The sequence below is a fragment of the Mus caroli genome, chromosome 17 (assembly GCF_900094665.2).
Source record: "Mus caroli chromosome 17, CAROLI_EIJ_v1.1, whole genome shotgun sequence".
Classification (NCBI taxonomy): Eukaryota; Metazoa; Chordata; class Mammalia; order Rodentia; family Muridae; genus Mus; species Mus caroli.
This window is the reverse complement of record NC_034586.1, coordinates 20,876,908-20,904,045: the sequence shown is the minus strand read 5'-3', so window position 1 is coordinate 20,904,045 and position 27,138 is coordinate 20,876,908. Positions and strand designations below refer to the sequence as shown.

Below are 27,138 nucleotides of genomic sequence, written 5' to 3'. Positions count from 1 at the left end.
CAGAATCCCACCTTTTCCTGCCAGCCCAAGAACAACCCCTTGCAGAGGCTCCTCAAGGTTCCCCTTCCTGGTAAGGTCTGAGCACACTTGCTCCCTTGAGGTGAATGGATCTCTGTCAGCAGATGGTGGCCTGCCTCAGGTGCCTCTACACCCTACACTGTCCTGCCATTAGTTCCACATGTTGTGGTGACCCCCCAACCATAAAATTAGTTTGTTGCTACTTCACAACTGTAATTTTGCTATTGTTATGAATTATAATGTAAATATCTGTGTTTTCTGATGGTCTCAGGTGACCAGTGTAAAAGGGTCATTTGACCCCCAAAGAGGTCATGACCTACAGACTGAGAACCACTGCTTTAGACATTGGGGACTCACAGCACCTTTCATGCCTTGGGCAATGGATGGATGGACGGATGGATGGATGGACACCTAGTCCCTTAGGATTCTGCCCGCCCGTGCTGTCTGTAGCATCCCCTGGTCCGGGACCTAGCACAGCTGGCTAGGTTTGACGGCAACAGGTATGAAGATGAGTGTCCTGGCTGGCATCCCTGACTATTCCTATGGGACAGGAAGATGGGGAGGGGCAGCCAGGGGTGGGCTGGAGCAGGCCTCTGAAGTCTCCCCAGGCCTTTCCCATCAGGAAGCACATCCTGTTAGTGTCTGGCTCTGTGGCAGGGCTGCTATTTGTTGCAGTTGGCTACGCCCTCCTGCTCACCAAAAACAGCCTCAAAAACAACCATTTCCTCTCTGCTGAGAGACAGGGAAACGGGAGCTCACACACATACGCGCATACACACGCTTCCTTGCGGCAGGCGTTCTGCTTTTCAGGACCTGCCATTTGTGGCAGAGGTACCAAGACGGGATACATAGCAGAGAGGTGGCCAAACCCACACTGCTTCCACAACCCTGCTCCTCCATCAGACTGGCTCCCACAGCCCGTTCTGAGGCGTGTAACCTGGCTGATTCCCACGCCGTGCCTGCCTCCTGAGTTGCTGTTCATTTTCCACTGCTGTAGGCAAGAGGCACTGTGGACAGAGCCTCCCTGGCCTCTGTTCCAAAGAAGACGACCCACTTACAACTCTGGATTCTCGCTGGTGCAGCCAGTGCCCCAGATTTCTCCCTGGAATGGGTCTTGGGGAGACCAGCTTCAGCACAGGCTTGTCCCTGCTCCAAGCTCAAGAGGCAGGCTAAGACAGGGCTGTGTGAGTAGCTCTCTTGGACCCGTCCCATGGGTGACATCCTCCTGTGCTGGGCTGGAGCTGCTGCATAGCTTCCCAAGGATGAGTGCTGATGTCCTCTAGCCACCCCTAGCAGCATCTTGGCTTTCTCTGGATGCACAGTGGCTGACTGGGACTTGGAACTCTCCGAGATAGACAGTACTGGCAGTCAGGGATGACTCTCCAGAAGCTTGTGGCCACCGCTGTGCTGGTGGCCCTGGTCTCCCTCATCCTCAACAACGCAGCAGCCTTCACCCCCAACTGGGTGTACCAGACGCTGGAGGACGGACGCAAGCGGAGTGTGGGGCTGTGGAAGTCTTGCTGGCTGGTGGACAGGGGTAAGGGAGTCACAAGCCCTGGGACTCGAACTGGGCAGGTGGACACCCATGACTGTGAGGTGCTGGGATGGGGCTCTGAATCAGCAGGTTTCCAGGAGTCCCGAGGCACCGTCAAACGTAAGTCTTGTTATTTTTCTGTCACCTTCCAGTGGTGAGGTGAGGGGAGGTTGTGTCCGTCCATTCTGGGGGTGGCAGCAGGGAACCTGCACCTCCTGCCCACCCTGACAAGCAATGCTACAGAGCTCCACTGTTGAGCTTAGACTCTGCCTGTGGCTTCCTTCACAAGAAGTCACTCCCGTGGCTGGAGGCTCCTTCTCTGCCATTACATGTGGCTGAAGGATGAAAGATGGGTATCCTACTCAAAGCAAGTCATTTTTCCTTGGTTAAAAAGAAATATTACTTAATAAGGAAAACAAGAAATGTGAGAACATGTGGGTGAGTTCTGTCTTAACGGCTGAGGTGGTCACAGTGCAGGCGACTCTGGCTGGGATGTCCAGGAGACCAGAGGAGGCACAGAGCAGCAAAGGGCAGAGTGTTACATCCCCCACCCTCATGGTGGCCTTTTCCTTTCCTAGCTCTCTTGTTCTGGGGTCTATGCACTACCCTGGGAGTTGGGAACGTCTCTTTAAATAGCATACATGTTTGAGAGTACGAGAAGAAAGGGCCACATAAATATGAGGATGCAATCTAAAATCGACATGTCTGCTGACATGTGAGTTCTTTCCTGGCAATGACCCCCTAAAAGCAGACAAGAGGTCTGTCTAACAAGTACCCAGTCTCCTACAAACTGTCTTGGAGGCTAGAGGTCAGATGGCGGCTGTCGGGAGATGACGCTGGTCTTTAGAAAGCATGCGACATAGGTGGACATCTGTTCAGTGTAAGGGGACTTCCTGGAAATCCTGAGCAATGTGCCCAGCGCAACCACCTTAGCCCTGGTCATGACTGACACAGGGCTTGCCGACAAGGCAGGGGAACACCACCCGCTTCTTGTGAGCACAGGCACCCAAGCTTACCACGGGACAGCTCAGTCTCTTCCCTTGGGTCTTGACAGGCAGGGAGCCCTTTACTGAAAAGATCAAAGATGAATGCACTCTGAGGAGCTAGATGCCTTGTGGGAGGCCAAAGGTCTGAATGTGGGTCTCTGTCATGTGTCCATGGAGAGCTCTCCCTGTGCATCCTATGACCATTCTGCCTAAGCAGGAGAGCTAGTAACCTCAAGGCTTCCCTAAGCTTCTCATATGGGCTGCGGTTTGCCCAGTCCTAGAAGCCTCAGGTCTTCTGGGGTGGGGCCAGGTATAGGCAGGAGCTCCTACCTAGTGCCTCTCATTAGGCTCTGAGAATAGCCAATTCCAGACCCAGCCCACTCCAGGCCATAAAGATTCTGAGGAGGCCAAGCATCCCTTGTGATATGTGCACACTCCTGCCTCCTTTCCCCGCTTTTTGTGCCCTATCAGGTCATCCCAGGAACAACTTGTGCAGACATCTGTTCTTCCCACTCTCCACCTTCTGAGGTCAGGCCAATAGAGCGAACAGGGCCCCTATACCTTCCTCCTTGTCCACATCTAAGTGGCAGCATGGCAGCCTCAGCTGCTCCTGCCCTGAGTACCCCTCATCTTCCCCCTTACCTGAGCCTAAGGTTCCCACCTATGTGAGCCTGCTGCTCTGCATTAGATCCCCAGACAATTTAAAGTAGTTTCCTAAGCTTGGGTGGTGGTAGATGACTATAATCGTAGCCCTCAGGTGCTGATCCAGGCTGGTTTGGGATACACAGTGAGACCCCTGTCTCAAAGAGAGAGAAAAAAGCCCTCCTTTTGTAATTAATATGGCCTTGAAAGGTAGCTGATCCTCAATGAATCTGAACAGCAACTGTTGTTCAAACAACAGAAAAATCAGAGACACTTCTTGATAATAAGTAACAGGACGGAATTTTGGAAAACAGGCTGGATGGGTAATTCTGGTTGCTAACACATTCTAACACACACTGAGACTGAAACGCAGTAGAACAAAGCAGCCATAAGTCAGCATTTCCTGAGGGAAGCTGGTCCCTAACCCCCTGGCTTGGGACAGGGCTGCTTGGCTGTGTGCCCGGGAGCCGGGGGGGGGGGGGGGGGGCTGCCGCTGGTCTCTTCCTCTCCTCTGCACGAGCTTCGCTCCCATCTGTGCCAACCACTCCTCAGCTCACACGCTTGCTCTCCGTGGGACACAGAAAACAGCAGCCCCAGTCGGAGATTCCTGATACCCTCATCCATGTGCACGTGCATTCCCAGTCTGCAGACCATCTGCTACCTGTGACCCTCTGAAGTCAGACCTGTGACCAGCCTTGAGACTCTCAGGCAGGACCTTACCGTGTAACTCATTAATTCTGCCATCTAGACAGATGGCACTGGGGTAACATCCTTCATGCCTGAGCAATGACACTTTACAAAGCCCTCCAGTGCACATCACGGGCCTATCAGGATTGTCTGTGGCACACAGGATTACGTGGCTTGCTCACGATTTCATTATGAGAAGCAGCCTAGGGCATTGGAGCAACACTACAAGACAGGCCACTTTTAGCCTTTCCAGACATCACCGGTGGGGCCATGTGTCATGGTCACCTCCTGCTAGCTCTGAGCTGTGAGCTCTGGCTTGTAGAACACATGGAGTTAGAATCACTGGTGCTTTTTGGCTGCAAACATACACGGGACCTACCTGAGATGCAGACTGAGCACATGGGCCATTCTGTGACATTCTGAACTCTAGTCTAACGGCTCTGTGCTCCCAGATGTCTTGAGAGCACTGGATAGGAACATGGTTCATCCATGTCAGGCCTTTGCCATATCATACTGGGGCCTCCCCAAGAGAGTCATGAGGATTTTCGTACCAGTTAGCCGTTCTGTTATGTGCTGCCCAGGTAGACTCTTCCTTTAGAGAAACTGGGAGCTAGAGACCAGGGATTTACTTGGCTTAGTTAAGCCTAGGGTTAGCCTTGCTCTCTGGTGCTCAGTTTCCCTGGCTCCCTTTTGCAGCCTGTGCTCTTGATCGGGGATCTGCAGTCTTTTGTCTGAACTTAGGCAGCACATGAATAATGAACATAAGGTTGAACCCTGGCTCAGATCAGCTGGACCTCCATGCTACCCAGGGAGATCCCTCACCTCCTGTTTCTAGGCAGTCCCCAAGCATCTCTACAAACCCTTCCACCATGCAGGACATCAAGACAGGCTGGCTGGCTGGACACCTGGACAGACAGACGGTAGATGGTGGCCCTGTGGCTGGAGCTTAGTGTCTCTGTCCCGTAGGGTGGGGCTCTGGAGCACGCTGTATGATGCAAGGGGATCTAATTTAGGCAGGGAGTGGGTGAGTTTACAGAGTTGGTCATGGCGTATGGCAGAGCTCTGAGAACTCAACCTGCTAAGAAGATAGGAGTAGGGAGGACAGAGGACAAGACGGGCCAGCAGTCAGTCTGCACTCTCTTCCTGGCTCCATGAGCCACTGCACAGCTTGTGCAAGCCACTTGGATCTTTCTCTTTGCAAACAGCTCTGTCATTTATTCAGCTCCTTTCCCAGCCTTCAGCATCACATGAAGCTCAGGATGCCTATGTGCTGTTCCTGTACCGCCTTCAACATCACATTTCCACACCTTCCCAATCCTACTCGGCTTGAGTCTACTCGGCAGCAGAGTCTCTGGGTGGTTATATTAAGTCACAGCTTCTTAAACTGCAGGTCGTGTTCTCAGAGGGAGTTGCATTGGGCAGGGGTTGGGAGGCCATCACAAGAAATCTGGCAATTGTAAAAGTTTCTGAATCAACAATACGCTGAATGTTCAACAATGTTCAAAGTTGATTCAGAATCAATTTGGCTATGAACTTGGAAGTGTCCAGGGTAGGGCTCACCTGTGTTGTTCGTACGTCACTACAGCCTTGGCCCTGAACTCACAATGTATGCACGTGGCACTTTCTCATGCTTTGTGCTCTCGCCACACAGTGTCAGGGCTGCTGCCTCAACCACCTCAGCTCTGATTTGAAACTTGGGACAATATGAAGGGTCATGCTTTCACCACTAAGCTTCTTGCTCTTACAGAAGCATAATTGTTTAGTAACAAGTAACAAAGATTTAAGTATTTTTCCTCCCATCATCCCCCAGCAGGCATGGATCATATTGGTCTGTCTTTGGAATTATTATGGTAATTGATTATTTTCCATTTTTCTTTATGAGACAAGGTCTCACTCTATAGTCTTGGCTGGTCTGGAGCTTGCTATGTAGACCAAGCAAGCCTCAAACTCAGAGACCTGCCAGCCTCCTCACCTGGAATGCTGGGATTAAAGGTGGGCATCCCTCACTGACTATTTTTCCTTTTATATGTTTGATTTTATTTGGAATTCAGACAGACTTTTTTTTAACAGTTTCTGAGACTGCTTTAACTATACTTCTGCCATCTCACACTATGTGCAGCTGACACACCCACATGGCAGTTTCCAACTGTCTGTAACTCCAGTTCCAGGAGATCTGCAGGCAAAATGCCAATGCACATGATGTAAGAATAAATATATTATTAAAATAAAAATGTGGGGTTGTCAAGATGGCTAAGTAGGTAAAGGCTTTAAGCCCAAGACTGACAACCTGCAGTCGGTCCCTGGACCTCGCATGGCGCTAGGAGAGAACCAGGTCCTGAAAGTTGTCCCCTGATCTCTACACAATCGCTGTGAAAGCAACACTGTTCTACTCCCAATAAATACATTAATGTAAGTAAATAAAAAGCTTATGAAATCAAAATCTGAAAATTGAAGGTGCGCTACAGCCTATAGTATGAAATATTCAATCATGATTTGATTCTCTATCAAACACATTCATCTCATTAGTATGAAGTTTGCTTTTGTCTTTAATAAATGGTAAAATTATAGATATATACCAAAATTACTTTTAAAGTGTATTTATGATTTATTGTCAGTAAATTCTTGGCTTTATTCCTATTTCACCTATACCTCAGTTATGCAAAACATTTCTCAGGCAAAAAGTGGTTGTGAGGTCAGAGATGGTGGGACACAACTTTAATCTCAGTACTTGGGATATCTGGGAGTTCAAGGCTAGCTTGATTTACATAGGGAACTCTAGGCCAGTCAGGGCTATCTAGAAAAACCCTGTTTCAATACATACATACATACATACATACATACATACATACATACATACATAAGCAAGCCAGGTGGTGGTGGTGTACACCTTTAATCCCAGCACTCAGGAAGCAGAAGTAGGCAGATCTCTGAGTTTAAGGACAGCCTGGTCTACTGAGCCAGCTTTGGGACAGCCAGGGCTACATAGAGAAACCCTGTCTTGAAAAAACAAAACAAAAATAATAAATAAAAATTTAAGAAGAGGGGTTATAAGTGAGAAAAGTTTAAGAAGCCATGCCATGGGCTGGAAAGGTGGCATGGTTAAGAGCACTTGCTAATCCTCCAGAGGACCTGAGGCTGACTTCCAGAACCGCCTGATGATTCACACCTCCTGTAATTCCAGAACCAGGAGAATCCCATGCCCTCTTCTGGCTTCTGTGGGCACCAGGCACATACATGGTGCACACATATATATGTAGGTAGACACATATACATAAAATAATAAATTAAAAAAAAGAAGCCCTGATATATGGAGTAAAAATAAGTATGCAACAGCTAGGGAGCTGGCTCGGAGGGCCAAATGCTTACCGTGAAAGCATGAGATCCGAGTTCAGAGACTCAGCACCGTGTAAATACCAGGTGGGTGTGGTGACCAACTCGGAGTTCAAATGCTCAGGGGTCAGCTGGATAGCTATGGGAGCTCTTGGTTCAAAGAGACCTCAGTATATAAGTTGGAAAGTGATCAAGGAAGATACTTCATGTCAACCTCTGGTCTCCACACACATGTACACCCCTCCCCACCTACATGCTCCAACACGTGTAAACATGCACACCCCATATATACATATATATGTGTGTGTGTATGTACATATATGTATATATATGTGTGTGTGTGTATATATATATATATATATATATATGCAAAATAAGTAAGAAGAAAAGTCTCAGCCACACAAACATTCTAGGATAGTTGACAGGATAGTGAAGAATGTAGGTTGGTGTAGGTAGTCAGAAATGCCTTTCCAGCTTACAGAGGGAGCTTTGTGGAACACACACCATCTGCCAAATGGATAGGGCACCCTGCAGGAGCACACAGCATTGGGCTGAACCTCCTGCTGTGTGTGGTCACTAACAGGCTGGCTGTAAAGGGGGGAGTTGCAACCAGAAAATCAGAAGAGGCAGCCACTGGTCTGAACCACTACCAGAGCCACCAGGCCCTAAACAGCCCTGTGCCTCAGAAAGCCACACCATTCTGTGAGTCCCGCAGCTCAGGGAACATTTCAGCTGCCCCTGGCGCTCCCAGTTCCTCTGTCACTCTTCCTCCCTCTAAATCTTTTTAGAGTCTAAGAGCACACTTGCCTATTTTAAGCTGTGCCTATACCTGGAGGGATATGCCTGCTTGTTTCCTACCAGGAATCTTAACTTTCTGGACCCTAGTTCATCTTCAGATTTATCTTTTTATTTTATTTTATTTTATTTTTTTATTAGATATTTTCTTCATTTACATTTCAAATGCTATCCCGAAAGTCCCCTATACCACCCCCCCCTCCGCCCTGCTCCCCAACCCACCCACTCCCGCTTCCTGGCCTGGTGTTCCCCCAGATTTATCTTGATTAGCATGCACACAAATGCAGGTGTGCAGACACATGCATGCCATGGTGCATGTGTGGAGAATAGAAGTTGGCTTTTGTGGGTTGATTTTCTTCTTCTACCTTTATGTGGGTTCTGGGTATCAAATTCAGGACATCAGGCTTTTGTTGCAAGTGGGTTCACCTGCTCATCAATGTTGCTGGGCCCTATCTCATGCCCCTTTAAAGTGTTAGGGTCTTTAATGATATGCATTCTGGTTGTCGTAACTAAGGACATAAATTTACAGTCACCAGAAGCAGGACCCACTGGAGGCTTTGCTGTGGGTAAAGTAGGAGAAACTACCACAGTACCCAAGCTAGAAGATCTGGTCAGTGGCAACTGCTGCTCCAGCAGCATCTCGCTCTGGGCGCCACCAGATCCACAGGCTGCTTGGATTGTCCAGTAAGCTTAAGATCTTGTACAGCCACTGAGCTCTTCATATATACAGGCGTTGTACAAGATTCACTGGGATTAAATCTGCTTGTGCTACTCCCACACTGGAGGGGGCAAGGTGGAAAAGCTTGGGATCTGGAAGGGGCCCTGGAGTTCTAAGTGATGGGAGAGTTCTCTGCAGAGGAAGTAGCATAAAACACAATAGGAAGGCCAGGCTGATCCTTGGCAGAAGTGGCACAAAACCCTTGAATGACTCCGTCATTCCACAGCCTAAATATAAACACGATCCTGTAAGGGGCATGAATCAGACAGCATCCAGCATGAAGACGGGGTAGGGCACACAGAGGCCTAGGCAGAGATGACAGTCACGTGGCAGAGCACCCCAAGAGCAAGCCTGTGTTCAGTTCATGTGACAAGATAACTTCTCTCAAAACTGCCATAATGGTTTGAGAAAGGCCTGAAGGAAAAGGGTCACAACGTCATGGTTGCCAGTATGGGGTTTTAAGTAAGTTTTTAGCCCCGTCCCAGGAACACACTTACAATGTCAGTTTCCAAGAACAGAGAAGGGTACAGAGGCCTCTGGCCATTTGGATGAGACAGCTTTCCCCTCTGAATTCTAGTCTCCAGGTCTGTACATTCTCATAGGCCTCAGCTAGATAGTCAATGGATTGAGACTTGACTGTGTAATGCAGGGAACATGGGAGGGTGGGGTTTCAGGGATGGGTTAGAAGGGATAGCAGAGGGACAGAGGGACAGTGAGGTGCCCACAGGCCTAGGGCAGAGGTACCTATCATGTGCTCAGACACGTGAACCCACAAGAGATGAGAGGAAAGGCAGACATCAAGCCAGAGAGCTTCGAGCTATTTTGTAAATTTATATTGCATTTCAACAAACATTTAGGTCAAGCCAAACAGAGATGCCAATAGTGGCAGTAATGGTTCAAAGTTACCTTCTAGCCATTTAAAAGCCTTCTGAGGGGAAGCAGCCTGCCCCTCCCTTGGGTTGCCTTTCTCAGTCTTTGTGAGAAGTGTAACAGAAGCTCTTCAGGTCTCTGCAAGTGGGGCCTTACTTGCTGGCTCACACAAAAGAGGCTCCCTAACCTGTGCATGAGCTGGCCAGCCTCCATCCTAACCTGTGCATGAGCCGGCCAGCCTCCATCCCTTCCCTGCCCTCAGAGGAAGACAGTCCAACAGTAAGTAACCCTGGAGTGCAGGTTCTTCAGGGATCTTGGAAGGTTGTGCTTTTGTGTGTGTGTGTGTGTGTGTGTGTGTGTGTGTGTGTGTGTGTGTATTCAGTTCTTGTGTTTCTGGTGATAACATTTGTGATAAGCCAATTCTAAAAAGCCATCTTGCAAACGTGGGAGGAGGAGTGCCTCCGGTCTTCCAGGTCTGCTTTGAGCTGAGCACTGACTTACTTGCAACACATCTGTGAACCAGAACTTCCTAATAGACCACAAGACACGGCAACATGAGGCTGGGCTACGGCACCCCTGGTTTCTAGCAGTCTCCACTGAGAGATTTGCTGTTGATCTGGGGCAACCTGGCCTATTAACGTCAACACTCAGTGTGCCACCATTTCACAGTACACAGTACACAGCTTTGGTGTGACATTTCATTTGAGGGAGAAACAAAATTCTGGGCCAGAAGTGCTCTGTCTACAGTTCACCGACAACACTCTGACTTGTCCATCTTCTGAGAACAGGGTGTGGGGCAGGGAGTAAAAGGCCGGCACAAGGTTGGACCACTACTGGCTGCTGCCAGAGCAAAGGACTAGGAGAATAAGTGGATGGGAGCCTGGGTTCGGCAGACTCAGTCTGGCTCCTGCTCTGTCCATTGCTAGTAGAGAACCCAAGTGGAATCTCTTTTTTTTGGGGGGGGGGTTTCGAGACAGGGTTTCTCTTCATAGCCCTGGCTGTCCTGGAACTCACTTTGTAGACCAGGCTGGCCTCGAACTCAGAAATCTGCCTGCCTCTGCCTCCCGAGTGCTGGGATTAAAGGCATGTGCCACCACGCCCCGGCTGTTCAAGTGAAATCTCTTAATGCTAAAGAATTAAGTCTTTTGCTCATAGGAGGGAGAGGTAATAATGGAGAGTTTCAAGCTGGGTATGGTGCTCCAGGCCTTTAATCTCATCCAACAAACAAAAAACCCAAAACAAAATAAAGCCACTGTTGAGATCTTGGTGTCTGATCAGCTAACTGGGGACAGCAGCTGAGAACCCCTGGGGTCCATTACTAAGCAAGAAACTCTCTGTTGACAGGACTTCCCCTTCTGGCTTCACTTAGAATGTACTACCTGAATGAAAAAGGAACATTTGTCCCATCAAGACCCAAACCAGGGGATGGGCAGGTGGCTCAGTGAGTAAAGCATTTGCTGTGCATGGTCAGAGTGCAGATCTATGGCACCTACAGTAAGCCTGGGTGTAGTGGAGGGAGCCTGTAACCCAGCACTGGAAGGCAGAGACACCACGCTAGCCAGTCTAGCCAAAATGATGAGATACAGAATTGCCGAGACCCTATCTCAAAGGCTAAGGTGGAGAACAGTAGAGAAGACACTTGCTCTCTGGCTGCCATGTGTACACATGTAAGCAGGTCTAACAGCCCCCTGCCCCAGTACCATGTGTATGTGTATACACATACCTACACTACACATACAGAAACTCAAATCACACAGCAGAATTGCAGCCTAGGGGCGACGTGACCTTGCACTTAAGCTCAGGGGTCCTGGAGTGGCTGATGAGAAGACACGAGGATAGCATGAAGACTCCAGGGTGGGTAAGGTGCTCTCACAAAGTTCTGTTCAGAGAAGATTCTAGCTGTTTGTATTGCTTTTTCAAAGGTCCAACAGAGGCCCCTGATGGAAGTGGCTATCACTGAAATGAGAGTGGGCCAGCCTGACTTGGCTCTTCCCTATGGCTCACACACTGACGACCTGCCTTCCCTTCTTTTGGCCCGCAGTACAGTTTGACATGATGCGTGCCTGCAACCTGGTGGCCACAGCTGCACTTGTTGTGGGTCAGATCACCTTCATCCTTGGGCTAACGGGCCTGCCCCTGATGACACCAGAGTCCCAGTGCTGGGAGGAGGCAATGGCTGCTGCATTTCAGCTGGCAAGTAAGTACTCAGGGCCGGAGGAGTAGCCACACTGTGGCCCCATAGAGCTGGAAGACCTGCTGGGCCCTTGTGATACCACGGAGGGAGAGCACCCCAGGGCCGTGGGCAGCTTGAGGTGTGGTTCCAGGTTCTAGCATACTCAAGTAAGCGGTTCTGCTTAGCTGAGTCTACAGAATCTGCTTAGCTGAGTCTACAGAGACATTTACCCTTCTGTATGTCAGTGTGCGCCTGCTGTCAATTTGATGAAGCATCTGGGGAATAATTGGTTTATGTTGGGCAGAGATGGGAGGCAGCCTTAGCCTAGTCCCAGCCTGCCCGGCTTACAGTCACAACACAAAGTAGGGCTCTGTTTAAGTGGGGCTCCCTGGGGCCCGACCTGGGCTCAGCATAAATCCTTGCTCATGATCAGTGAGAAGCTCATGTAAGCATGGTACACACAGGCAGAAGCCTAACTATAAATGCGTACATCGCCCCCATCCTGGCTGCCACACAGATGCAGACCATAACCTGACTGCATGACACTGGGTTGTCAGAGCACAGCTGCTTCAGCCATCCACCGACTTAGTGATCTGGGGATACTGTGTGCAGGATCAGATATGATGGAAGCAGATTTGCTGTTTGTTATTTTTGTTTATTTGCTTTGAGACAGTATCTCACTATGTAGTCCTGGCTGGCCTGGAACTCATTACGTAAGCTAGGCTTGTCTTAAACCCAGAGATCTGTCTGTCCAGGCCTCCTGAGTGCTGGGAGTGAAGGCATGTGCCACCACGCCTGGCTGAAATTTTGCTGTTTTTAAAGGATGAGAGTGGCGTCACCACCAGCAATGATCCACAGAATCGTGAAAGGGTTAGACTGGCGTTAGAAGTCAAAGCAGGTGTGTGACCACGACCCACCACCTCTGGTGATTGGAGTCCCACTGCTCAATCCTGTGGGCTCAGAGCTGTTAGGATCATGAACAACTAGGAGAAGTTCAAGTTTCTTGCAGCTCACGGAGGATGTCAGCTGTGTGGCCTATAGACAGAAGAGCGGCACACAGGTGCACATGAGCAGAGTGTGGGACATTCTTTATCCACCTTTCCTTTTTGGACTAGAATGCCAGTCATTCCTGGGGCCAGCGTCTACTCCTGACAGGGGAAACAGCAGGAAGTCTGAAGGGAATCCTTCTAGGAATAACAGATCCTGGGCCTTTATCTTCCTTGAGAAACAGTTTCCAGAATGAGGCTGACTGGTATTTATGTGCTACAGAATGCCTGGGGGGAGTCAGGAAGCCCTGCTACCCTGAATGCTAAGAATAGTGTGGCAGAATGGTCCTGCGAAAGTCACTTCCCTGGGGCCAGCAGAGGCAGGAAGGGGTAGGGGTGGGGTTTGGGAAGGTTGTGAAGTCTCTGTGGAAGGACCCAGGGCTCAGTGGCACGGGAGCTGGAACTGTATCCTGGTTCTACCAATGTGAATGTGAGCCAATCACCGAGCCAGCTGCAGTTCAGTTTACCAGCTGCAGTTTACCAGCTGCAATATGAGATTGTCTCTGTGATACCCACTGGATATGAGACATGCAGATGTGACAGGGGAGGGGGGGTGTCAATCCTGCCCCCTTCCTGCCTTCACCACTAAGAGTACAACATGGGCATGTTTATAAAAGACTCACACTTTGCCCTCTATTGATCACACATAGAAAGTAAACAGTTCTTCCCACTGAAGGAGTGGCCTCTACCATCTGAATCCATCCTCGAGAAGGAAACGGAAGATTTTGAGAGCTTCCTAGGAAAAGCTGAGTTTTAAAAAGGCTTGGTGCTAGGAATGCACGCTTTTAATCCCAACATTCCGGGGATGGAGGTAGGCAGATCTCTGTAGGTTCAAGGCTAGCCTGGTCTATAGAATGAGTACCAGGCCTGCCAGAGTGACATGGTGAGACCCTGTCTAAACCACCTTCCTCCCCAAAAATAACAAATAAAAGACAGCTTAGTGCCAAAAGGGAAAAGAACCATAGTTCTTTTGTTGTTTATTTTTCTTCTCACTAGTTCCTGCCTGAACTATTTCTAGTGAAAGAATCAACCTGATTGCTGCCTTTCTTACACTGACAGCCTAGAGACTCTTACTTGGAATCATTAGAACTTGTGTGTGTTGTGTCCAAATACTCACTGAAGAAAACTCAAAATAAGGAAAACTTCCATTAATTGAAATTGAGTTGTCCTTGGCAGTCTTGGAGAGAATTTATCAGGGGCCTCCTGAAGGGGTTCTGGGTTAATACACTTCTATTTTGAATATTTCAAGGCCAGCACAACCTCTGGAAAGGTTCGACCATCTCTGTCCAAAAACTTCCCAACAGCTGGAGGCCAGTGGAAAAAGCCAGGGCAGTGAGGGTAGTGGCCCGGGGCAGCAGTTTGGAAGCTCCTCGTGCCTCCCAGGCTGCCTCGTCCCTTTGGTATCCGACTATCACTCTGACGGGTCTGTTTTGCCCAAAAAGGAAATGCATTTGGCCTGTTTAGACTGTTTCATTGACAAACAGTACAGAGAGCAGCTATGTGCCTTTCTTCTATCACACTGCTAATTTTAGAGCTGGGTTTTTTCCTGTGCTTGGGTCTGTTTTAAAGCCAGGGAGAGACTGTGGGGCGCCAGGATGTCCTGTCACAGGACGAGGAAACGCCTGCTATTACCTGTTGTCAAGCTAACCCGAGTCCCAGTGCTGGGGCGAGGTGGGTGGGTAGCGGGAAAGAAGATGCTAATGATGAGAGGAAAGTCTGTGGACTTGACAGAGCAGGCTGAGAACCCTAGAGCCCAGCAGAAGGAATAAACTAAGGGGAGGCAGCAGGCTCCCCGCCGGCCTGTGCTATTAGCCCCACATCTCTGGGCACCAGTACCATGTTCAGCACAACCCTGAGTAAGAACTGCAGCTCTGAGGGACCCTCGCGCAGCACCATCAGGGACAGCTGTGGTAAGCTGCTCCTCTCATGGGCTGTGAGCCGTCTTGTGTGGTTTTACCCTTATAGGTTCCACCAAGTACATGCGACAGCATTTCCAATATCTGCTAAAGACTTTCCAAGCCTAATTTTGCTTTACCTAGAAGCTGGAAAGATTCCTTCGTGACCCTTATATTCCATGTGCTCTCAACATTGCTCACTCAAACTCCACTCTAAATTTCCCCTGGGAAAGCAGCTGTGTTTCTGACAGGGAGACAGGTCCTAAGACAGAGAAGTGCCCACCAAAGTCCTGGGGAGACAAGGGGGAGAGGTGGCTCTGGCTGTGGCTCTGTTATCACCAGGCAGTTCCACATGGGCTGTCTTGTTCTGTCTGCTTTCTCCTCTTCCCATTCTCCCTTTCTTGGCTCTCGGTCATAACTGGCACAGCACAGGTTTAAGAAGGCCAGATGTTCCCACTATCTCCTCCCCAAGAACCAGCAGCATGATGATTGGACCATGCAGATAGAGCACACAGAACCCTTTGAGCCCTGTGCACTCACGTCCCCAGCAGGAAGGTCTGGAGTGAGAAGCTGGCCTGAGCATTTGGTTCTGATTGTCAGGTCTGAGTGCTGTCTTTGGCCTCCCCATAGAAGTCCATGCTACGGAAGGTGCTGTGTACAGCTCCTGCTCTGCTCTGTATGCCCTTTCTACTTCTTCTGTCTCTATCTCTCCTCTTCTCTTTGCCGCACCGTTTTTTTTTTTTTCCTAATGGTGCTAAATAATGAGCTCAAGTTTCCCACACATTAGCAAGCACCTTACCACTGAGCTAGATTCCCAGCCGCCCTTTTTCCTTTATTATGTAGCTCAGGTTGGCCTGCAACTCACCATGTAGCACAGGTACAGGAAAAGTAGCCCTGACTAGGTGAGGGTAAGCACTCTATAAAGGCAATGAGCTTGTGTGGCCTCTGGCTCTTCGCTGGCACCAAGCAGCATCTGGAGCTGTGAAAGGAGCTGGGGTTGGTTCACAGCTCTGCTTAGGAGGTGCCTCAGCCCTACATGGATGTTGAGGACTTCCAAATTCTTCAGGTCCCAGTACATGCCTGGAATGCCCTGTTGCCTAAGGAGCCCACTATGAGGGCATTGCACACGGGGTCAGGCTGGAAGGCCAACACAATGCCCCTCGTTGTGCCTGTGTGTCACTACCAATCCATGCAAGGGCTTATGGTATCTTCTCTGTGGAATGCCTGGCTTAGGAAGTTCTACAGTTTGTTCTGGGAGCTGGAGGTCTTGGAAAAGTGAATGTGTAATCTTGAAGGCCATGTTCTTTATCTGCATTTTCCTTTAAAAACTCCTCTTCTACCCCATTAGCATTATAGTTTATATAACCCATTTCCAAATCTCTTTGGACAATGGCAGTATATAGCCAACAAACAAACCAATCGAACAAACAGCAAACAAGAAGTCCCAAGTACAGCATATGGAGCCAATTTGTCTTCCTGATGCCCAGGGATGTCCTGCGAAAGGTGGGTTGTGTGAGCTATTCCATAATTAATTACTTTACTCAAAGCTACCTTCATGGTGGAGTCTAAGCCTGTCTCTTCTCCAACATGTATGTATGTATGCATGTATGTATATGTGTTGTATTTGTATGTTCTGGTAACTGGGCCCAAGCTTTGTGCATGTAAGACAAGCACTTTACCACTAAGCTGTACCCTCAGCCATTAAAAAAGTAAAACAAATTTTTCACTTCATGTGTTTTGAGATGGAGTCATATTAGGGGGCCCAGGTTGGCCTAGAGCTCTCATGATGGCCTGGAATTCAACAGATAGTCCAGGCTGTCTTCAAACTGGATGCCTTCCTGGCCCTAGCTTCTAAGTTGTTTCTACAAGCACACAGCACCACACCTAGCCTTTGGCTTTCTGAGACAGTCTCTTGTTATGAAGTTTAGGTTGGTTTTCAATTTGCTGTAAAACTTAGGTTAGCTTCAAATTCACAATCTGCCTGTGTTTCCTCCTTTGTGCCAAATCACCTGCATGGTCCATCATACTTGGTGAATAAATTTCCTTTTATGGATGCTTACCAACAAGCCTAGGCCTTGTGCGATTAGGTTTTGTTTCTCTGAGGCCTGTGTCTGCACTTGCCCGGTTTTCACTGCCTGCACTGTGACTTTTGCAGTTCAGACTTTGCAAAGCTCACTGACAAAGCGTTACAAACCAAGTCACGCACTCTTAGACAGTGGATGTTAGCACCACCAAGACGACTGTCAACACTGGGCTCTGAGTTGTTCCTTATCTCTTGGCTCAGCCAGTTCTGAACCTGGTCAAATATTGCCAGAGGTCAGGCATGGTGGCACATAGCTTTAATCCCAGCATTTGGGAGGCAGAGGCAGGCAGAGGTTAAAGGCCAGCCTGGCAGTCTACAGAGCAAGTTCTGAGTTAGTCAGGGCTACATAGGACTCTGTCTCAAAACAAACAAAGATGCAGCCAACCTTCCCCAACAATAAGTCCCCTTGTCCCAAACTTCCAGAGCTTCTCCTGTGTCACGAATAATGTTTTCCTTTATCCTTTCCTAGTAACTGTTAAGGTTTCTTCTTTTAAGTACTTAACCACAAAGTACTTTTGATTAGGCTTTGCTCGGTCGGTCGGGGTGATTTCCTTTTCTGTCTTCTTTATCTGGTCCTCAAGCACCACCGTGCTTCCTAGGTCTACCTTATCTCTCCTCCCCTCCTTCCTTACCCAACTGAGCCATTTGGGAGCAATAGAAGAACGTGATCACCTGTTCCCCAATGCTACGGATCCTTCTACTAGGAAGAACCATTTGGATAAAAGATCAGGCTCATGTCATGTACTGCTGAGTCTCCTAACACAAGGGATTGAACACTATGATGGAAGAGGTAGAAACCTGGTTAGCTCATCTTCCCTCGTTACACATGCTGGCTACACATGCTGGACATGCCAAGGCTGGCAGTGTCTGCAGCTGACCCTTTGCCAGGACGCATCTTAGAAGCCAGCCATGTTCCCTCTGAGGCACCAGCACTTTGCTTGCTCAATTGCAGGGGAGCAGCAGAGGTCAACCCCAGTGTCTTTCCTCTGATGCCACCTGTGTGTATGTTTGATAGTCATTCCAAAAGGGAAGACTCTGGGACAGAAGCTTAGGCCCCAGGAAGAAGGCAGGAAGGAAGAAAGAGAGGAAAGGGGCGCTCTCCACTGTGCTGGAATTCACACCGCCCTCCACTGGCCAGAGCAGAGGAAGAGGCTGTTTGCTTTGGCAAAGGGACTTCATAGAGATGGAACTGATCCCGTGTGTGCAGAACAGAGCACTCGCTGAAGCACTCACTTCCCTTCTGGAGGTTTCTGGACAGGCTGATTACATCACTGAAAACTTGGGGGAGAGAAGCCTTCAGGGGAAAGGACACGGAGGAGAAAGGGAACCTAACTTAGGGGTGATGAAAGTAGGATTTCTAAGCCAAAAGCCAACCTTGGCCCACACTGAGCATATTCATTCATTCCTTTCCCAAGCACAGAGGCCCCACAAGTAGAAGCTAACCTTACTTCAGAATAATGTCTATAGTACACGATGTGGAGCCTTCTCGCAGAGGCAGGGTCACATGGGGACGCACTGAGTACATGCAGTGTCACACCTCTGCTCTCCCACGGTTTATCTGCTTTTTATTAATGACGCTGAATAATGGGGTGATTTCTTCCTATCATCTCTTAGCCCATAATGTCCTATCTGTTGGTTCATGGCAGGCCTTGGATGGCAGCCAACTGTCGAGCTAGAGGATGCTAAGAGCTATCTATGCCTGTTACAATGGATCAGGCCCCCTCTTTGTAGGACTCCGCCCCTGGGCTGGCCTTGGCTCACCTAGGTCCCTTGCTCAGATTTCCTATAGGGCTCCATATTGGGAACGGGCAGACTATGCCATTTCCCCTTTCTATATGCGTTCTAACGTGGTCAAAGCTGACTGACAACAGAACTGAAGCTTAAACTGATCAATACCCAGAACGAGTGATGTGTCAACCATTTACTTTTGTTTTTTTTTTTTTTTTTTGAGAGAGTGTCTCTCTATGTAGCCCAGGCTGGCCTGGCACTCAACTTCCCATCTCTGCCTCCCTAGCTCTGGGATTGTAGGTGTATGTTACCATAGCAGTATCTGGTATGAGACTTTAGCACATAGTTATATGCTTTTGTCACAGAAAACAACCTAGACTTTCCTTTCTACTTTTTTTTTTTTTTTTTAATATGAAAAAGCAAGTGAAGTGCAGCCTCTGACTTTCACTCCAGTGGGAAAGGGGAGACACACAGAACTCAGCCAGCCCAGCCCCAGGCCACATGCTGCTGGGTTTCCATGACTACTGGTGAAACAGGTGAAGGGCCGTCCAGCTCACTCTTCCTTTGTAAAGTGTGTATCAGTCAGGCCCCATGTTTATGTATGTGGTTGTGAGTGGGTGTGCGTGCATGCCATATGTACTTGTTAGTGTGGCGTGGGTGTGCACATGCCTGTGTGGTGCCCTGAGGTCTATAGTAGTTGTCCTTCCTTATCATTCACCTTTAGTTTTGAGACAGGATCTCTCAGTGAACCCGAAGCTCCTCAATTCAGCTAGAGACTAGTGACTGCCCCTTGAGCTTCAGGTGCCACCTGTCCCTCCCTACCACTCCCCATTGAGGGTGGTTACAGATATGTACCACCATGCTGAGCTTCATTCATTCATTCATTCATTCACTCATTCATTTGGTCTTTTGAGATTGGGTTTCCCTGTGTAACTCTGGCTATCCTGGAACTCACTCTGTAGCCAGGCTGGCCTCAAACTCAGAGAGATTTGCCTGCCTCTGCCTCCCAAGTGCTGGGATTAAAGCCGTGCACTACCACTGCCTAGTTTTGTTTTGTTTTGTTTTGTTTTGTTTTGTAAACATAAGTTTTGTGGGGGCATCTTAACTTATGTCTTCATACTTGTATTGCAGGGTTTTGGCCAACTGAGCCATCTGCCCAGCCTAGATCTACAGTTTTTAACCTTCCAATTTATACTTTCAGAACATAGAGGGCTCTGCAAGGTCTTTTATGCACATGTCAACTTACATCTCTTTGATTAACTTATCAACGGGATGCGTGCTCTTTCATCTTCTCTGTTGTTCCTGGAAGTGGATACGTCTTCTGAAACTTTAGTTTGTGTGCATAATAAGTAATATAGCTAGTTATGGAAAGGTCTAGATCCCTTTGATAGAGCTGTAAAGTCACCATCCTGAAACAAATCACTGGCCACCTGTGAGCTCCAGTGCTAATCCCTAGCATGGTCCTTGGGAATCTTAGCTGGGGGTGGCTTCAGTCTTGTGAGACTAATTCTGATCAACTTTAAGATCAAAGTAGCTGGGCAACGGTGGCACATGACTTTAATTCAAGCACTCAAGAGGCAGAGGCAGGCAGATCTCTGAGTTTAAGGCTAGCCTGGCCTATGAGCAAGTGCCAGGTCAGCCAGGGCTACACAGAGAAAACAAAAACAACAAAACAAACACAAAGCCCTACAAGGTGCCAGCTCCTCCATGGCCTTTACTCAGCAGGGGCAGCGGGGTCACAGAGGAGCTCAGGCGGGCACGCCCTTTCCTTCTTTTCCACAGGCTCACGCCAGCCTATTCGGTTTCCCATTTGCTGTGATTTGCCTCAAGTTACTTACTTAGCACATAGTTCCTGACAGTCCTTGGTATTCTGGAATATCCTTGGTATCCTTGGATTCTGGCACTCCCAGACATGGGAGAGAGAAACCAAAGGAGGACACCAGGCACCGTAAGATAGCCAAGGGACAGCCACACTGAACAACTAAATCTCTCCTAACCACGACGCAGCAGGGGCGAGCAGAAGCCACGAGTGGCAGGGGAAGAGGTGTCAGGACAGAGGCATCAGGAAGCCATGAAGCATTTTATGCATGGGGAAGGCCTAAGTTTTGCTCGGTGACTGAAGAGGAGGCATCTGATGAGCAATGTCCTCGGCAGTGTCAGCCAGCATTTAGAACATGGAACTGTGGAGCAGGTCACTCCTGCAAATCTAGCAGCAAAAAGTGCTTGACCCTCAATCTGTTGACATGTTTCGTCGTTGTGACACATGCATACAGAGGAGTTAAAGCAGGCATGACTCCGGCACGTGGGACAAACTGACCACAAAGACTGCTCCCCCAAGGTGACCCTTCTGCGCTGGTCCAGTAACACCAGACTTTTTTGACAGTTTTAGAGCCTACATATTTTCTAGAGATGCAGCTGAGCCTGAGTGTGAATAGTTCGGAGGGACTGCCTATATGTGCTCTTGTATGTCCTCCGGGACCACCACATCTGAGACTCTCCTCCCTTCTCTTTGCTGAAATGCAGTCCATGCTGGGCTGTCCCCTAGGGGCCCCTCTCAGAGGAGGCTCATTTGAATCATGACTACATGAGTACACATTCCTGAGAGTGCAACCGTGAGCCCAGGGCCGCACCACACCTTAATGAGTAGAGCAGGTCTCTTGGCCCTGCACGTGCCAACACTTGCTGTTTTCCCCTTTGCTAACTTCCCTAGTCACATGACTGCATATTAGTCTTGACCAGAAGGTTCAGAATTATTAAATTTTTTTTTTTGGTTTTTCGAGACAGGGTTTCTCTGTGTAGCTGTCCTGGAACTCACTCTGTAGACCAGGCTGGCCTCGAACTCAGAAATCCATCTGTTTCTGTCTCCCAATTAAAGGCGTGCACTACCACACCCTGCCTGGCTAATTCTTTTTTTTTTTTTTTTTAGGTATTTAGCTCATTTACATTTCCAATGCTATACCAAAAGTCCCCCATACCCACCCCCCCACTCCCCTACCCACCCACTCCCCCTTTTTGGCCCTGGCGTTCCCCTGTACTGGGGCATATAAAGTTTGCAAGTCCAATGGGCCCCGGCTAATTCTTTTAAAAATATTTTTAAACATTTTAAAATTGTGTGCACTCACTCATTAAGAGTGAGTGCAGGTATTGAAGGGGCTGAGAAGAGAGTGCTACACCCCTTGGGGCTAGAGTGACAGGCACATGTAAGCCACCCAACATGGGTGCTGAAAACCGAAATCAGGTCCCCTGCAAGAGCAGTATGCACTCTGTATCATCCAGCCATCTCTCCAGCCCCAAGGAAGCTTCTTGTAAGGGGTTACCCTCAGTCTCTTCCTTCTTACACACTAGGGATGCATATTGGCATATTTCTTTCTGCTTGCTTTTGCTTCCTTAGGCTTCATATCCCTCCTTGTTTATTACTTATTGTTTTAGAAGATATAAGCTAGCAACCTCTGTGTACCCAGTCTGCCTCGATTCCAATCTTTTTTCTGTCTTGAAACAAGCATAAAAAAATTCCTTTGGCTAGCTGGGCATGGTGACACACACCTTTAATCCCAGCACTTGGGAGGGAGAGGCAGGCAGCTCTCTGAGTTCCAGATCAGCCAGGGCTACCTAGAGAAACCCTGACTCAAAAAAAATAAAAATAAAAATAAAAAAGAAAACAACAATAAAAGACAAAACCAGAAAGTCTTTTGGTTGATAAACATGCCCAAAGATATGAGAACAAGAGAACACAAAGTATTTTTATATCCGTTAACAAAATATCAGCTTTACTCTACTAATATGAATGCCTATGGCATGAAGCTGTTAAAGAGAAGCCTAACTCTCCTTCACTGGTAGAGAAGTTGCCTCTAGTAGCAGGTGGAATGCAAGTGCACCCGCATGTGTGCGTCTGTGTGTATTCTAGAACTTGCTCATTAGACCAGGTCTTGAACACAAGAGATTCACCTGCCTCTATCTCTATACTCCTGAGTGTCGGAATTAAAGATGTGAGCCACCACAGCCATTTTGGAATGCAAATTTTAATAGTGTTTTCATGTATGAAATTTTTATGCATGAAAAATCCACAAAGTACTACAGTGAACCCGAACGTGAGTTTTAATAGCTTACGATAAGGTGGAGGAAAGCAAACTCCATCTGTTCTCTCCTCCTGGAAGGTCCAGTGAGGATGAGATCAGAGCCCCCACATTTTACAGAAGTCAAAGCTGTTGTCTTTGTCTCTCTGTCCCCCACCTTGCCTGTCTCATGATGCTGCTCTTTGCTCTGGACTACACAGGGCCATCCTGAGTTGGAAAGCGGTGGTGGTTTTCTGAGTGAGTGGAACATTGTAAATAGACATACAGATGTCAATATGCAGGGGTATAGAGGGACCGCAGCTCCGGTAGGGGACACAGATGAACCCGAGGCGGGTGGTGTTTTGCATCTGAGAAAGACAGGTAGACAGTTGGAGGAGAATGTTGCTGGGGAAGAAGTGGCTGGTCTGTGTCTTCCTCCCTCTCTCATGGCTGTTTCTGCCCTGCCCTTTTCATCTTGATCCCACAGTTGAGCTAGGGCCTGGTGATTCCCTGCAGCTCTCTCCCAGGGCCAGCTACTGCAGCAGCACAGCATAGCCTCTGCTCATCAGACCTGCAAGTCTCCCAGTGCTGCCCTCTCTCCCAAGCAGCTGTCCTCACACCCTAGTTGACTGACAGACTCTGGGCAGAAAAACCAAGATTTTCCCATTACTTACAATAAGAAACTAACAAGATCAAGCCCTTGTCATTGCTTATAAAAGGAACTGGTGAGAGCCAGACCTGGCGCAGAACTCAGGAGAATGAAACAGGATGACAACCCAGAGTTTGAGGGCAGCCTAGGCTACACAGTGAGAGCTAGTCAGGGAAAGGAAGTGGACCAACAGTCATGAAGCAGTTGGACCAGCGGGTGGCTCCTGAGTCACCTCTCCTGCCCTGAAGTGTCAGGTGAAGGAGAGGAGGGAAGGCCCAGGAGAACAGCAGCAGCACAGCAGGGTAGGGCAGTGAGAGGGAAATGCTCTTGAGAAGCGAAAGGAAACCAAACGTTACCAAAACCAGACCTGAGCCAGGCCCCGGTGGTGGCTCCGAGTGTGGGCTCTAGGTTCCCTGATGGGAGAGGGAACCTCTGCTCCCTCTGGCAGCAGAATCATGGGTACAGAAACTCTCCAAGAGGGATTTAAGCCAGTGGACGACAGTCTGTTTCTAGATAAATTTAAGAAATATCTTTTTTTTTTTTTTTGCTTCAAATTAACAAGCATTTATAAAAACCAGAGGTAATTCAACTCGCTTTAAGATAATGACGGCTGGTTCTGGCTGGGGCTAGGAAGGCTGCCTCCCAGGTGTGGGGACTGAGTGTAGATGGGCAGACTGTTGCCCAGGGGTTGACAGGACAGGCCTAGTTCTCCCACTGCAGCCACTCAGATGCAAAGCCTGGCTGTAACCTCAGGTGCAAAGGCTACAAGAGACAAGCAGGATTACAAGTAGCTCTGCCCTATCCTAGGAGGACAGTAGAAGGACAGGGGTACAGCCTGACTCCTGGGGACTCCTGCTCGGTACACGCACACTTCTTAACCTCTCCTCTCCTTCCTGCAGGCTTCGTGCTGGTCATCGGACTGGTGACCTTCTACAGAATTGGCCCTTATACCAACTTATCTTGGTCTTGCTACCTGAACATTGGTGCCTGCCTTCTGGCCACCCTGGCGGCTGCGATGCTCATCTGGAACATTCTTCACCGGAGGGAGGACTGCATGGCACCCCGGGTGATCGTCATCAGCCGTTCTCTCACTGCGCGGTTTCGCCGTGGCTTAGATAATGACTATGTGGAGTCTCCATGCTGAGAGCACCCTTACAGGGACTTTCTCTATGAATAACCACTATAACGCTGTAGTCTAGAAATCGGTAGACTGCTCCAGGCCTTGCTTGTGCAGAGGTGTGGGGCGAGTCTGGGCTACCTATATATACATATGTATGATACTCATGTACATTTATTACGTTACATATGAATATATTATATGTCTCTGTGTCATTGTGTCATCCTACTTCTGACACGATCTTCCTTGGCCAGGCAGAGCATGGCTTCACATCATGCGAGTTTCAAAGGTGGAGACTAGAAGCCGAGACAGGGAATGAGGCAGTATGGGCGCCTTGCTCTCCACCTCCATTTGGGGTTAATTTATTCTGCATCTACTAGGATGGTATCCCCAGTTACTTTTACGAAGCAGAACATCCAGGAATCTTTTCATGAAGGGTCTGACAACCAGACCTTACCAGGTGGTACCGGTTTCATGCCAGAGTCAGGTTAAGAGTGTACGTTTTACTCCTGATTGTTGGTCTAAGTTAAAATAAACACGAGCCTCTGAACTGAGTTTCTCCATCGTGTCTCTACTCTGTTCTGAGACTTTTGTGGGATGACCCTAAAAAGGGCTAAGAAGATCAGTTAAGGGCCCCCCCGAGGAGGCACATACCCTAAGTCATGGTTGGTGCAACCCTGAAGTCCACATTCCTGCACCCTGAAAACTGGCCTGTCACAGCAGAGCAACAGCTGAGACAAAAGGATGAAGCCCACTAGCTTTTCTCAGAAAAGCCTTCTCCAGCCAGGGTGCGACAGGACAACGGATACCTCCAGAGGCCTCGGTGCTTTCAGACAGGCTGGAGCCCGCAACCTGGGCTCCCCAGGAGGCATAGAAAGTCTGTACCTGTGGGGTTAACAGGGCTACAGGGCCACGTCTGTGACGGAGCTCCTGGTACACCCTTGCTAGATGGGCCCTTGGGACACAGCACTGCTTGATCGTGACCACCAGGAGGCAGGAATCACTGCTGGCATATGCAGCAAGAAGAAGATGAAGGCCTGTGACATCCCCTCTCTGGCTCCCTCTCCTAGTAAATGCCAAACTTTGTTACTTTCAGCCTTCTAGTGCCTCATGTTGATCAGCTTAAATTCTGAAGCCCGTCCTAGGCCAAGGTTTTGTCTTTAGACAGAATAAACAGTGAAACAGATTGGTGCCTTAAACACACAGAGACACTGATAATGACATATGAGCGTTTACAGATTGGCCATACGCACGCAACATACTCAGCACACTTAGAAACTAGGAGGCTCATGTCCATGGTATAGCACACAGATTTAGCCACACCGTCATCCCACTTGTCTCTTCCTCTAAGACATTTTTATTTCTAGTTATACACTAATACTATGTATGTGCCGGAATACATTAGTATTGTGTGTGCATCTCTATGAAGTACATTAAAGGGTTAAAAGTGGCCATGCAGATAGATGCTTTAGGTTGTGACCATGCCCACAGTAAATGAAAGTGATCCAGGAAAGGGTGGCCTTGCTGGTCACTTCCAAGCTACATGGTCTACATGGCCAGTGTGTGAAAAAAATCCTCCCAATTATAATAAACAGTTGTAGTAAACAGCTCTGACTGTTCTGAGACTCACGATGTAGACCAGGCTGAACTCAGACTCACAGAGACCCGCCTGCCTCAAGGCCTGCATGACTTTGCCTGCCAGCCTTTCCTTTCTCATAGTATAACCCTCCCATATTTTATCTTATTCTTTTAAATGAAAATCTGTCAAATACTTGCGCTATGATTTTTCTGAATTGTCTCAGGAGGGGGAAAGTACTTGCCGACGGCCTGTGCTGATTGGTGTTTTAAGACGAGGTCGCACTCTGCGTCGCAGACTGGCCTGGAACTCACTACACAGTCCAGGCTGGATTCAAACTTACAGCAATCTTTCTACTTCAGCCTTCTAAGTGTTGGGTTGTAAGGACAAGTCAGCACATCTAGGTCATTGTCACTGCTGTCATACATGTAGCCACATTTCAGTGATAGTTCTGTTTACTAACACTTTTGAGCAACATTCAGTACCTGCAGAACTTTTGACCAGAGTATTCTGAACACTTTAAAATGAAGGAAATAATGAGGGGACAGCTAAAGGCCCCCGGCACCACAGATCCAGGCATCAGGCTTTCCTGCTGCACCCAATACACAGTGTACTAGGTATGTCCCATGTCCTTGGGTCTGATGGGCATTTCACTGAGTAGAAACACAGTTAAACATTGTAATATGATCATAGAAAGGCTGTCATCCTAAAATGAAATTGACAAAGAAGGCATAAAAGGGTCTGGAAAGATGGCCTAGTGATTGAGAGCACTGTTGTTCTAGCGGAAGACCTGTACCCACAAGATGGCTCACTATCATCAGTGACTGCAGCTCTTGGGCATCAGATGCCCTCTGACTTAGGCACTGGGCACACATGTGGTGCATATACATATACATATGCAAGTAAAATACTTATACATATAAAATAAATCTAAAAAAGCTTTTTGAAAAAGAAGGCATTAAAAAGGCTGAAGGCTCTAGGGAGGATGCATAAAACCTTTGACACTCGAGTGAGGGACCTCCTTACCTCTTGATGAGTTTGATAGATTTGAAAGCTTCATCCATGTCTCCAATGGTGACAAAGAAGCTGAAGTTGAGCATGGCATCCCGAGTAGACTTGTCACAGTCCTCCAGCCCCACAAAGTCTCGTAGGGGCCTCTTGGCTACCATCTGAGGGATGTGGTAGTACCCAGAATCCATCCTGTCTTCTTTGTCTGCTTCTCCAGGCTGGAAGACAAAG

At 48.5% G+C, this 27,138-nt stretch overlaps 2 protein-coding genes across 4 annotated transcripts in view; one reads left to right on the top strand and one right to left on the bottom strand.

The window, feature by feature from the left end:
* Ift140 (intraflagellar transport 140) overlaps positions 1–27,138 on the bottom strand; it is an 86,026-nt gene that overhangs the window by 19,444 nt on the left and 39,444 nt on the right. For both annotated transcript variants that reach the window (XM_021186052.1, XM_029471007.1), the window contains exon 18: positions 26,926–27,125. In XM_021186052.1, the coding sequence (XP_021041711.1) occupies positions 26,926–27,125 (200 nt within the window). The remainder of the gene's footprint in view (positions 1–26,925; positions 27,126–27,138) is intronic.
* On the top strand, positions 667–24,877 carry Tmem204 (transmembrane protein 204). 2 transcript variants are annotated; one of them, XM_029471009.1, is made up of 3 exons: positions 667–1,555; positions 11,622–11,777; positions 24,106–24,877. In XM_029471009.1, the coding sequence occupies exons 1-3, from the start codon at positions 1,393–1,395 to the stop codon at positions 24,348–24,350; spliced, it is 564 nt and encodes a 187-aa protein (XP_029326869.1). In that variant the 5' UTR covers positions 667–1,392; the 3' UTR covers positions 24,351–24,877. The 2 variants fall into 2 exon arrangements, with proteins under 2 accessions (XP_029326869.1, XP_021041712.1); XM_021186053.2 differs by having other exon boundaries at positions 670–1,672.

Bases quoted from the DNA above. Each gene is read 5' to 3' on its own strand.
- Tmem204 (XM_021186053.2), top strand. From the start codon at position 1,393: ATGACTCTCCAGAAGCTTGTGGCCACCGCTGTGCTGGTGGCCCTGGTC. The intron at 1,673-11,621 runs GTAAGTCTTGTT...TTTGGCCCGCAG, and splicing joins GTCCCGAGGCACCGTCAAAC to TACAGTTTGACATGATGCGT. The intron at 11,778-24,105 runs GTAAGTACTCAG...TCCTTCCTGCAG, and splicing joins TGCTGCATTTCAGCTGGCAA to GCTTCGTGCTGGTCATCGGA.